General features: G+C 38.5%; 1 protein-coding gene across 17 annotated transcripts in view; it reads right to left on the bottom strand.

Annotated features, from left to right (window-relative positions):
• Positions 1-13,555, bottom strand: part of NBEAL1 (neurobeachin like 1) — a 209,242-nt gene that overhangs the window by 61,225 nt on the left and 134,462 nt on the right. For all 17 annotated transcript variants that reach the window (XR_013519063.1, XR_013519064.1, XR_013519065.1 and 14 more), the window contains 5 exons: positions 10,803-10,951; positions 9,729-9,862; positions 7,031-7,135; positions 4,518-4,613; positions 3,398-3,522 (listed from right to left, as the gene is read on the bottom strand). Coding sequence is in view for 14 of the 17 variants with exons in the window: in XM_035305358.3 (XP_035161249.3) it covers positions 3,398-3,522; positions 4,518-4,613; positions 7,031-7,135; positions 9,729-9,862; positions 10,803-10,951 (609 nt within the window). In the remaining 3 variants the exon portion in view is untranslated. The remainder of the gene's footprint in view (positions 1-3,397; positions 3,523-4,517; positions 4,614-7,030; positions 7,136-9,728; positions 9,863-10,802; positions 10,952-13,555) is intronic.

The raw sequence follows: 13,555 nt of genomic DNA, 5'->3' as shown, positions 1-13,555 counted from the left end.
GCTGGTTCAACATACGCAAGTCTATCAACGTAATTCACCACATAAACAGAACCAAAAACAAAAACCACATGATTATTTCAATTGACGCAGAGAAGGCATTTGACAAAATTCAACAGCCCTTTATGCTAAAAACCCTCAATAAACTCGGTATCGATGGAACGTATCTCAAAGTAATAAAAGCTATTTATGGCAAACCAACAGCCAATATCATACTGAATGGGCAAAAACTGGAAGCATTCCCTTTGAAATCTGGCACTAGACAAGGATGCCCTCTCTCACCACTCCTATTCAATATAGTACTGGAAGTTCTAGCCAGAGCAATCAGGCAAGAAAAAGAAATAAAGTGTATTCAAATAGGAAAGGTGGAAGCCAAATTGTCTCTATTTGCAGACGACATGATAGTATACCTAGAAGACCCCATTGCCTCAGCCCAAAAACACCTGAAACTGATAAGCAACTTCAGCAAAGTCTCAGGATATAAAATCAATGTGCAAAAATCACAAGCATTCGTCTACACCAATAACAGACTTAAAGAAAGCCAAATCAAGAGCGAACTGCCATTCGCAATTGCTACAAAAAGAATAAAATACCTTGGAATACAACTCACAAGGAACGTAAGGGACCTCTTCAAGGAGAACTACAAACCACTGCTCAACGAAATCAGAGAGGACACAAACAGATGGAGAAACATTCCATGTTCATGGTTAGGAAGAATTAATATCGTGAAAATGGCTATACTGCCCAAAGTAATTTACAGAATCAATGCTATCCCCATCAAGCTACCATTGACTTTCTTCACAGAACTGGAAAAAACCACCATGAACTTCATATGGAACCAAAAGAGAGCCCGCATAGCCAAGTCAATTCTAAGCAAAAAGAACACAGCGGGGGGCATCACACTACCGGATTTCAAACTATATTACAAGGCTACAGTAATCAAAACAGCATGGTACTGGTACCAAAACAGAGATATAGACCAATGGAACAAAACAGAGGCACCGGAGGCAACACAACATACATACAACTATACAATCTTTGATAAACCTGACAAAAACAAGCAATGGGGCAAGGATTCCATGTTTAACAAATGGTGTTGGGAAAACTGGCTAGCCATGTGCAGAAAGCAGAAACTGGACCCCTTCCTGACACCTTACACTAAAATTAACTCCAGATGGATTAAAGACTTAAACATAAGACCTGGCACCATAAAAACCCTAGAAGGAAATCTAGGCAAAACTATCCAGGACATAGGAGTAGGCAAGGACTTCATGAACAAAACACCAAAAGCATTGGCAACAAAAGCCAAAATAGACAAATGGGACCTAATGAAACTCCACAGCTTCTGCACGGCAAAAGAAACAGTCACTAGAGTGGATCGGCAACCAACAGAATGGGAAAAAATTTTCGCAGTCTACCCATCTGACAAAGGGCTGATATCCAGAATTTACAAAGAACTCAAGCAGATTTACAGGAAAAAAACAAACAAGCCCATTCAAAAGTGGGCAAAGGATATGAACAGATACTTTACGAAAGAAGACATATATGAGGCCAACAATCATATGAAAAAATGCTCATCGTCACTGGTCATCAGAGAGATGCAAATCAAAACCACATTGAGATACCATCTCATGCCAGTTAGAATGGCGATCATTAAAAAATCTGGAGACAACAGATGCTGGAGAGGATGTGGAGAAAAAGGAACACTTTTACACTGTTGGTGGGAGTGTAAATTAGTTCAACCATTGTGGAAGACGGTGTGGCGATTCCTCAAGGCCTTAGAAATAGAAATTCCATTTGACCCAGCAATCCCATTACTGGGTATATATCCAAAAGACTATAAATCGTTCTATTATAAGGACACATGTACACGAATGTTCATTGCAGCACTGTTTACAATAGCAAAGACCTGGAATCAACGCAAATGCCCATTGATAATAGACTGGATTGGAAAAATGTGGCACATATACACCATGGAATATTATCCAGCAATCAGAAATGATGAGTTCGTGTCGTTTGTAGGGACATGGATGAATCTGGAGAACATCATCCTCAGCAAACTGACACAAGAACAGAAAATGAAACACCGCATATTCTCACTCATAGGTGGGTGATGAAAAATGAGAACACATGGACACAGAAAGGGGAGTACTAAACACTGGGGTCTATTGGGGGGAAAAGGGGTGGGCCAGTGGGAGGGGGAGGTGGGGAGGGATAGCCTGGGGAGAAATGCCAAATGTGGGTGAAGGGGAGAAGAAAAGCAAAGCACACTGCCATGTGTGTATCTACGCAACTGTCTCGCATGCTCTGCTCATGTACCCCAAAACCTATAATCAAATAAAAAATTAAAAAAAAAAAAAAAAAAGAAAAAGTAGGAAAAAAAGTACCATCTACTTTCATATCAATCTATAACTAAGTGAATTTGTAAAACAGTTTTGTCCTTATTAAAATTCAAAATTCAAAAGTCATCCCTAAGTTTACAGGGAGAAAAAGGGAAATTAAAATCAGGTTATTCTTTTGCCTGTGGGCAGCTTGCTTTGAAAAAATTAATTGTATGAAATGAGAACATATTTAAAAAAGAAATAATTAATTGTGAGAATTTGTCAGGGTAGATCATAAACAGAACTATAAAATTTTCTTCTTATCAAAATGACATGTTCTAAATTGCCACACATTAACTCTTCTTTATTCACATTATTATTGAATAACACATCAGTATTAGTTGTATACTACCCAACTGTTACATTAGATATTTTAATATGTTTGATTATTAGGTTATACAGTTTAAAATATCTGGGAAGAAAAATTTCAGGAATTTATTACTCTTTAGCACCTACTTATTACATGGTAAAAAGACATTCTGAGCAATATCAATTTAAATATGATGAAGCAAAATCAACAGAACTATAGTCAAGATTTCTGAAAGGCAACTAAGATATTTTCTTTTTTCTTTCATTTTTTTTTGAGACAGAGTCTCACTTTGTTGCCAGGCTGGAGTGCAGTGGCACGACCTCAGCTCACTGCAACCTCCATGTCCTGGGTTCAAGTGATTCTCCTGCCTCAGGGAGTAGCTGGGACTACAGGTGTGTGCCACCACACTCAGCTAAGTTTTGTACTTTTAGTAGAGTGAGGTTTCACAGAGTTGGCCTGGATGGTCTCCATCTCTTGATCTCATGATCCACCTGCCTTGGCCTCCCAAAGTGCTAGGATTACAGGCGTAAGCCATCACGCCCAGCCTGCCAAGATATTTTCAAGAAAACTTAGTGAAGTAACTATTGGCCTCTGATTATCAAAAATAGTACTAAGGTTAAAAAAATTTTTTTTGGTTGGCCATAGTAAAAAATCAATACAAATTCAAACAAGCAATGTGTCTTTTTCAAAAGGAATAAGGAGCACTTACTTTTCTCGCATAGCTTTGGCATTTTTATCATTAACTACCCCAATTGGTTTGGAAAGATCTCGAAATACAGCAGGGTTATTAAGGTCCAACTCTTCTGAAGTATAATCTTGTAAAATCCAGGGAAACTGAAAGAGCCATAATTTACAATTTAGACATTCCTTCCTAAAGAAGCGAACATCCCCATATCTAATATCAAATGCTTATCTAAAGACAAAAAGGGATAGTCTCTAAAAATATTTTTACCCTGTTACAAATACCATTCATCTTTAGTTCAATAACTAGAAGCATTATTTCCTATAATTCCACTGGAATATTTTCTTTTCTTTTTTTTTTTTGAGATGAAGTCTTGCTCTGTTGCCAGGCTGGAGGAGTGCAGTGGCACCACCTGAGCTCACTGAAACTTCCACTTCCCAGGTTCAAGTGATTCTCCTGCCTCAACCTCCCGAATAGCTTGGACTACAGGCCAGCACTGCCATGTCCAACTAATTTTTGTATTTTTAATAGAGATGGGTTTTCACCATGTTGGTCAGGATGGTCTCGATTTCTTGACCTTGTGATCCACCCGCCTCAGCCTCTCAAAGTGCTGTGATTGTAGGCGTGAGCCACCGCGCCTGGCCTTCTTTCCTTCTTTTTTTTTTTTTTTTGAGACAGAGTCTTGCTCTGTCGCCCAGGCTGGAGTGCAGTGGCATGATCTCGGCTCACTGCAACCTCTACCTCCTGGGTTTAAGTGATTCTCCTGTCTCAGCCTCATGAGTTGCTGGGATTACAGGCATGTACCACTATACCCAGCTAATTTTTGTATTTTTAGTAGAGACAGAGTTTCACCATGTTGGCTAGGCTCGTCCCAAACTCCTGACCTCAGATGATCCACCCTCCTTGGCTTCCCAAAGTGCTGGGATTGCAAGCATGAGCCACCATGCCCAGCCCCACTGCATATTTTCAATGAAGTGAAAGAAAAAAGACTTTTACTTAGTTTTCATGTTTATATACTTTTTGAAAATAAATGGATAGAAAACATACAGAAAGGCATTTAAATAAATAAAAAGTATCATGTATATACTTTTGCAATTTATAAAACTATAGGGCAATCCCACATTTATAAGGTTTATGCAAAACTTACCACAGGATACTGTGCAAGGTCATTATAGGTTCGTCCTGCCATTGTATTTATTTGAATAAGGTAGTCAAAATTTGATATCTCTCTGTTTACCCATTTCTAGACAGCACAAAAAAGAACAATATCAAAATTAAAAAAATCTCTGTCTCTTAGACATTGGTAGCTGTTACTGACAGTACAAAGAATGGGCTAAAAAAGAAAAAGAGGTTCAACAGAGAGATAAATCAATATACTTTTCCTAAATTCACTTCTTTTTAAATATTGGTCTCTAAAAAAGGAACAGAAAATTCAATATAAAGCTTACACCAGTCTAGAAGGTCTTGATAATAATTCTTTCCAAAAACAAACAAACAAAAAAAACAACTTGTCTTCTCTTTAATTAAAGGTTTATTTGAATACCTTAAAACTTTTATTTTATTTATTTATTTCAGAGAAATGGTCTCTGTCACTGAAGCTGAGTGCAGTGAAGCAATCATAGCTCACAACACCCTCAAGCTCCTGGGCTCAAGCCTCGGCTTCTTACTACAGCCTCAAGCTTCTGGACTCAAGCAATCTACCTGGCTTAGCCTCCCAAGTAGCTAGGCCTAAAGTGATGCCCTATTACACTGGCTAATTTCTTTTTTCTTTTTTTTTTTTTGAGACAGAGTCTCACTCTTGTTGTCCAAGCTGGAGTGCAATGGCATGATCTTGGCTCACCACAACCTCCACCTCCTGGGTTTAAGCGATTCTTCTGCCTCAGCCTCCCTACTAGCTTGGATTACTAGCTTGCCACCACGCCTGACTAATTTTGTATTTTTAGTAGAGATGGGGTTTCTCCATGTTGGTCAGGCTGATCTCGAACTCCCAACCTCAGGTAATCCGCCCACCTTGGCCTCCCCAAGTGCTGGGATTACAGGCATGAGCCATTGCACCTGGCCCACTGGCTAATTTCTTAAACTATTTGTAGAGATGAGGTCTTGCTTTGTTGCCCAGGCTGGTCTTGAACTCCTGGCTTCAAGTGATGCTCCAGGCTTGACTCCCACAGCACTAGGTTTATAGGCATGAGCCATCATGCCCAGAATAAATGTCTTAAAATTTGAATTTTATTTTGCTATTATTGTTTTTATTTTTGAGACAGAGTTTCGCTCTTCTTGCCCAAGCTGGAGTGCAGTGCCATCATTTTGGCTCACTGCAACCTCTGCCTCCAGGGTTCAAGCAATTCTCCTGCCTCAGCCTCCCGAGTTGCTGGGATTACAGGCATCTGCCACCATGCCCGGCTAATTTTTTGTATTTTTAGTAGAGAGACGGGATTTCATCATGTTGGCCATGCTGGTCTTGAACTCTTGACCTCAGGTGACCCACCCACCTTGAAGCTGGGATTATAGGTGTGAGCCATTGTGCCAGGCCTAAAATTCTGAATTTGAGGAATGTTCCACTTTGAAATTTTTGTTACAAATTGAAATTTACATTAAGTATGCATATTAAAAACAATCTTAATATATTAAAACTATCCAAATACTTTCATAAAACATTACATTAATTATCCTCAGAGGATAATCAGGTATAGCCCAATTGTTCTTGAGTGCCAGGTTGAGGGATCAGCACTTAAAGAACAAAGTCTACTGTAGAGGCAACAGGAAAGGTACTTTATTAAATAAAACTCTTTCCACTGGCAATAGTAAAGAACTGCTGATGGTTCTTGAATAAGAGCAACACCTACAAAAGATTAATGTGTATGTGGGAGGAAGGAGAGAGCCAGGAAGCAAAGACTCCAATTAAGAGACTATGAACAGTCCTGAAAAGCCAAAAACAATGGCTTTCCTTTGGGTCCTGACATCACAAATCCAAGTGATGCTGGGATATAAATAAGCATACAATTCATGGAGCATTAATTTACTTTTGCTGGTAGGAGAATTGGTATTTTTTGGCCCTTTTCTCCTTTTTTTTTTTTAACCTCATGTTATGGTTCATTTTTTAAAAATTAAGATTTTAAAAACCCATGTTATTATTTTTTTAAGACTGAGTCTCACTCTGTCACCCAGGCTGGAGTGCAGTGGCATGAATCTTGGCTCACTGCAACCTCTACCTCCCTGGTTCAAGTAATTCTCCTGCCTCACCCTCCTGAGTATCTGGGATTACAACTGCCCATCACCATGCCCAGCTACTTTTTGTATCTTTTAGTAGGGATGGGGTTTCGCCATGTTGGCCAGGCTGGTCTTGAACTCCTGACCTCAGGTGATATGCCCACATCAGCCTCCCAAAGTGGTGGGATTACGGCATGAGCCACTGTGCCCGGCCCTATTTTTCAAAAAGAGAAAATTATTGACACATATACCCATGAACTGAATGATACAGGAGGTGGCAGGGAGGGGACTGTCTGTGGGAGGGAAACAAAGGAAAATTAAAAAATAATTCAGAAGATTAGTCTGAATGAAAGAACAGCAGTTATAAAAATCAAAGGAAAATAATCAGAAGAAGCAAGTTTTACTTGAAATGAATAGCAGAACAGTTCATGACAGACTATTACAATTTCCTACCTGTGTCAATCCTGATGCTTTGAATAACTCCTGTGGTGATCTGCTTCCATAGTAACTATTTGGAGAATGAAGTGACAACAGTCTGCTATATATTTTGTTTCTAACCTATAAAAAATAGCATGTTATACTTTAAACAAGACAAATTTGGAAGATTATGGTCATTATGACAGCTGTATTGAGAGAAAATTCACCCTTTTAAAGTATAAAATTCAGTGTTGTGTGTTTTGTTTTTGTTTTGTTTTGTTGAGACAGTCTCTATTGCTCAGGCTGGAGTGCAGTGGTGTGATCTTGGCTCACTTCAGCCTTGACCTCCTGGCTCAGGTGAACCTCCATTTCAGCCTCCTGAGTAGCTGAGACTATAGGTTCGTGTCCCCAATGCGGGGCTAATTTTTTTTTGTATTTTTTGTAGCGACAGGGTTTTACCATGTTGCCCACAATGATCCAAACTCCTGGGGTTCAAGTGGCTCAAGTGCTCCTCCCACTTGAGCCTCCCAAAGTGCTGGGATTACATGTGTGAGCCACCATATCTTGCCTCAGTGGTTTTTTTTTTTTTTTTACTATATTCACACAGTTGTGTGACTATCACCATCATCTAACTTTAGAAATTTTTTATCACCTCAAATAGAAATCCCATAGTCATTAACAGCTACTTCTCAATTCTGTCTCCTTCCCATTCCCTGACACATACAAATCTAATTTCTGTCTCTATGGATTAGCCTGTTCTGGACATTTCATATAAACCGTAGATTATGTTTTTAACTTCTCTATCATACTTGCTGTAGTCAAGCCATGCAAGTTTTACAATAACATTTTTTTACAAAGTGTTGTAAAACTATTTTACAAAATAGTTTTATTTAAAAAATTTTATTTAAAAAATTTTGTAAAACGATTTTTACAAAAGTTATCATATATAATAGAAAGATCACTAGATTCTGAATTAGAAAACTTGCTCAAGTCTACTTCAAATTTAGTTCTGCAATTTATTAATCATCTTGGCAAATTAATTTACTGAGTCTCATTTGTAAATTAAACACAATATCTATCCTTATAGTATTGTGAATTATTCAGGGCCATACAAATGCAAAGTTACAAAGTTCACTTATAGTTTCTTTAATTATTAAAAAAGAATAATGGATTTTGCCTTTTTTTTTTTTTTTTGAGATGAAGTCTCACTCTGTCACCCAGGCTGGAGCACAGTGGCACAATTTCGGCTCACTGTAACCTCCACCTCCAGAGTTCAAGCAATTCTCCTGCCCCGGTCTCTTGAGTGGCTGGGATTACAGGTGTGCATCACCATGCCCAGCTAATTTCTGTATTTTTAGAAGAGATGGGGGTTTCACCATATTGGGCAGGCTGGTCTCAAACTTTTGACGTCAAGTGATCCAGCCACCTTGGCCTCCCAAAGTGCTAGGAATATAGGGTGAGCTATTGCACCCAGCCAGAATCTGCATTATTTATTTATTTATTTTAGAGATGGAGTTTCACTCTTGTTGCCCAGGCTGGGATGCAATGGCATGATCTTGGCTCACTGCAATCTCCGCCTCCTAGTTTCAAGTGATTCTCCTGCCTCAGTCTCCCAAGTAGCTGGGATTACAGGCATGCACCACCATGTCTGGCTAATTCTTGAATTATTAGTAGAGATGGGGTTTCACCATGTTGGCCAGGCTGGTCTTGAACTCCCGACTTCAGGTGATCCACCTGCCTTGTCCTCCCAAAGTGCTGGGATTACAGGCATGAGCCACTGCGTGTGGCCAGATTTGCCACATTTAATCTCAAGGTTGTTATGAAGATTAGATACTTTACACAAATGTACTTTAAAGACAACGAAGTTATACAAACATCCAGTACTTAGCAGGGGCAGACTTAGTTTAATTACATGACACAGCTTCCTGTAAAACACATGATTTGTGTTTTCCTATGAAGGAAAACTTTTTTGTAATAGTAAAAAGACTTCCTTTCGTAAAATTAGAAAAATGGTCTTTAAACAACTGAATCAAATCATCAATAAGTAAACCTGGGTTCCACAGAAGAATGGAAAATTAGTTATTGTGTATGCTAATGTAGGTCTTCTGAAAAGCAGATGCCAAACAATTAAAATGCAAAGATTTTACTAGGGGAGATGCCTATGAAAGAAAATGAGAGAGCTATGCAAGGTGGGGAAAGCTGTCAGACTATAATACATGTCTGACCCCAAGTGAATGAGAGAGGGAAGAAAGGCTGAGCCCAAGCAGCCTCAGTAATGAGCCCAAGCTTACACAGCTAGTGGTGGAGACAGTACTTGGAACCTGATAATCTGGCTTTAGAGCGTATGCACTTAACAATTTACATTACTTAAGAATTTACTATATTCTTAGAAGAAACATTCACCATTGTTTTTGAATTTCAAACCAGTCTAATTTAACAAATCCAGTCATAGCTTACATATCATATTACATCACAATTGAATGCAACGAGGCACTCAAAATTCTACTACTTTATCTATATCTAGCCATAGACATAAAAGCTGAACTCCCCCAAAACTGAAACATAAACAAATCTCAACAAAAATTTATATGCTGATTCGCCCCCAAACTATATATTTTTTCCTCTAACATTTTGTCTTGACAAAAGAGTACAGCCCAAAGTTCCATTAGAGCTCACTAGCTGGAAACTTATTTAAGGTTAGTACTTTGGGATTTCCTGAAACCATAGTACATACCTCTTTTTTGAAATTGAGAAAGTAGTTGGATTGGTCAACATGAAAAATCTCAAGGGCTGATCTTCTTAAGTTGTAACGCCGGAGGTGAATCTCTCGAATTTGAGAATGAGGCCACTTGAAATCAAAGCCTACTCCTGAAAACGGTAGAAATCTTGTGACTGAAGTACCACATAAAGTTACTCATGCCATGTAGAAAATACCTCTTAGTTCTTGACAAAAGGTTTTAGGAAAAGGAAATTTAATTTCTGTACTATATAAACCATTTGTTAAATGTGTTGGATATTTAAACTGGTTCTTTTAAAACTATTTTAAAGTTCTATAACTATTCTACTGCCTTCCTATTAGAATACAAGATAATTCTTAATATATCTCAGAAAGTTTTCCTTTTCTCTGTATGTTGGCATCTTAGATTTAATCATCCTTTTATTATCATATAAAGGATGACACGGGAAGTCTATAGGAATAAGCACACATACAAAGGCATGATAAAATAAAGACTGTATTAGGCTGGGTGCTGTGGCTCACGCCTGTAATTCCAACACCTTGGGAGGCTGAGGTGGGCAGATCACCTGAGGTCGGGAGTTTGAGACCAACCTAACCAACATGGAGAAACCCTGTCTCTACTAAAAAAAAAAAGAAAAAATACAAAATTAGCCGGGCACGTTGGCACATGCCCGTAATCCCAGCTCCTCGGAAGGCTGAGGCAGGAGAATCACTTGAACCTGGGAGGTGGAGGTTAGAGCAAGCAGAGATCACACCAATGCACTCCAGCCTGGGCAACAAAAGCAAAACTCTGCCTCAAAAAAAAAAAAAATGAAGACTGTAATTTTAACTTAAGTTTATAGCAATTCCCTCTAGCCAAACCCTTAAAAATGAATTGATAATAACTTTTAAAAAGCATTCTCTTCCACACCTTGATAACAAATTTAACCCCATACTGATTATCCATTTCTCCTTTTACTTGATAGACTACAATTTCACAGTTCTATCTTACCACTTTCTTCTCATTTGTGATTAATAAATTGGATACTTAATTACTGAATAACAAAAATTATTTTTTCCAGAATTCCTCACCATCTTCTTTTTCAATGCTGCCATCATAGAAGTAAATGTGCTGAGTAGTGATTTCTAATCTGCCAGGAATTACATCAATTATGGTAATGAGTTCACAGTCTTCCATCAATATCAATTTTTCTTTTTGTTCCTGTTCTTCTTTCTCATCACTGAAAAAACAAAAAACCAATAAACAGAAAAGTCTAACCATTTATTTTTCTTAAATGCAAAAGAATACCGTATTCAAATAGAAATCTCCCTCTCATTTTTCTTTTTTTGAGACAGGGTCTTGCTCTGTCACCCAGGCTTGAGTACAGTGGCACAATGTCAGCTCCATCACTGCAACCTCTGCCTCCCAAGCTCAAGCAATCCTCCCACCTTAGCCTCCCAAGTAGCTGGGACTACAGGTGCATGCCACCATGCCCAGCTCATTTTTATTTTTGTAGAGAGAGGGTTTTGCCATGTTACCCAGGCTAGTCTTGAAATCCTGAGCTCAAGGGATCCACCCACCTTGGTCTCCCAAAATGCTGGGATAATAAACATGAGCCACTGTCCCTGCCCTCAAATATAAATCTCATTATATAATCTCATCATATATATATAAAATTAAACATAAATCTCATCACACATATCTCATCAAATATAAATCTCATCATATATATGTAAAATTAATGTCCAGGAAAGAATATCTGAATTACCCTCAAGAAACAGTCTGCATATTAAAGTGACCAAATATTTTTATTACTCGATGATTCAGTTTCATTAAAAATAAGCTTTACATTTTGACTTTATACAGCCCATTATAATAAAATGCCCTTTAAAGTGACCTTGTAAAACAACTAGCAGAGGACAATTGAAAAATATTGGTCATGTCATTTTATATTCTGGGAGATAAGAATTGACCCATAAAATATATGAATCTGTAACTAAGACTGCACTGTAGTGGTGTTTTGTAAATGATTTTTAGAAGTACTAAATATGAATCTTAAATTATAAAATGAGACTTTTCAAGAGGAACTAAAACTAAGGCATCACCATCACAGCATCCTGCTAACAAGGGAACTGGAAATAATGTAAAGAGCTATTGTCATACCTTACTTAAAGTGAAGTTACCTTATAATAGGAGGAATGTTACTTATATTCGCTGGAGAAAGTAACTGGAAAAAGAGACAGTCTTTTGGTGACCTAGGTGACTTTAACTGCCAAGTATAGAAATCAGAGCTCCTATTAATCACAGAATGTTACTCAAGTAAATCTTTTAGGCCAGCTACTCTCTGATCCTAGACATTTCATATCTGCTTCATGTCCAGGGTACCAATGACTAAGTCTAATTTTATTTTCAGTGGGTTTCCATGAAGAAGTTCTGTATCACCAACTTAAGTTTGTAATGTTACAACCATTTACTTTAAACTAAGCTTTTCTTTTTTAAAAAATAATTACCAGAAAGAAGGTTTTCCCAAACACTTAAATACTAATATTTACAGTGATAAATAGAGGAATGAGTAACCCTAAGAAAGAAAATAGTCTGAGGGTTATTTATATTAAATGACAAAAAGTGTTTTGGTTCTTCAGTTTAAAACGAATGAGTCTGACATCCATCAAATTCACTAGTCATCAAAGAAAGAAAAAAAAATCCCAATTAGAAAGCCGACCGAATATTTACCAAGATAGTGCCCTGTATAACTGCCCATACAAAGTACCCTGAAAATAATGAAGGAAATCTAAAACATTACTGAACTAATATAAATACAAATCCTGATTATGCCACCAAAGGATACTACTGAATCTAGTCAATCTGTAATATACATATTTTTTGAGACAGGGTGTCACTCTTATACCCAGGCTAGAGTGCAGTGGTGCAGTCTCACCTCATAGCAACCTCCACCTCCCAGGCTCAAGCAGTCATCCCACTTCAGCCTCCCAAGTAGAGGTACACACCACCACGCCAAGTTAATTTTTGACAGAGACAGAATTTCACCATGTTGCCCAGGCTGGTCTGGAGCTTCTAAGCGCAACTGATCTGTCCACCTGGGCCTACCAAAGTACTGACAAATTGAAGGCCACCATGCCTGGCCCTCAATTTGCAATATTAAACTATTTCAAAGAAATATTTGCCATGTGTAATTTAAAATGTAAACAAATCATATATTTGGGACACAGTTACTCATTCTTGGTTGAACATGTGGCTTTACGAACATAGAAAATTAAATATTAGGCTGAGCGCAGTGGCTCACACCTGTAATCCCAGAATTTTGGGCGGCTGAGGTGGGCAGATCACTTGAAGTCAGGAGTTTGAAACCAGCCTGGCCAACATGGTGAAACCTGTTTCTACAAAGAATTAGCTGGGCATAGTGGCATGCACCTATAATTCCAGCTACTTGAGAGGATGAGGCACGAGAATCACTTGAACCTGAGAGGCGGTGGTTGCAGTAAGTCAAGATCATCTTGCTCTGTCACCCAGGCTAGAGTGAAGCAGTGCAATCTCAGCTCATTGCAACCTCCGCCTCCTGGGTTAGTGATTCTCCTGTCTCAGTCTCCTGAGTAGCCAGGCGCGGTGGCAGGACTACAGGTGCCCACCACCACGCCTGGCTAATTTTTGTATTTTTAGTAGAGATGGGCTTTCACCATGTTGGAAAGGATGGTTTTGATCTCCTTACCTCATGATCCACCTGCCTTGGCTGGGATTACACGTGTGAGCCACCAGCCTGGCCTATTTTTTTAGAGAGAGGGTTTCACCTTGTTGCTCAGGTTGGTCTCGAACTCCTGGCCTCAAG

This window comes from Callithrix jacchus, chromosome 6 (genome assembly GCF_049354715.1).
Source record: "Callithrix jacchus isolate 240 chromosome 6, calJac240_pri, whole genome shotgun sequence".
Classification (NCBI taxonomy): Eukaryota; Metazoa; Chordata; class Mammalia; order Primates; family Cebidae; genus Callithrix; species Callithrix jacchus.
Note: the sequence above shows the minus strand (reverse complement) of the source record. Positions and strands in the feature narration are given on the sequence as shown.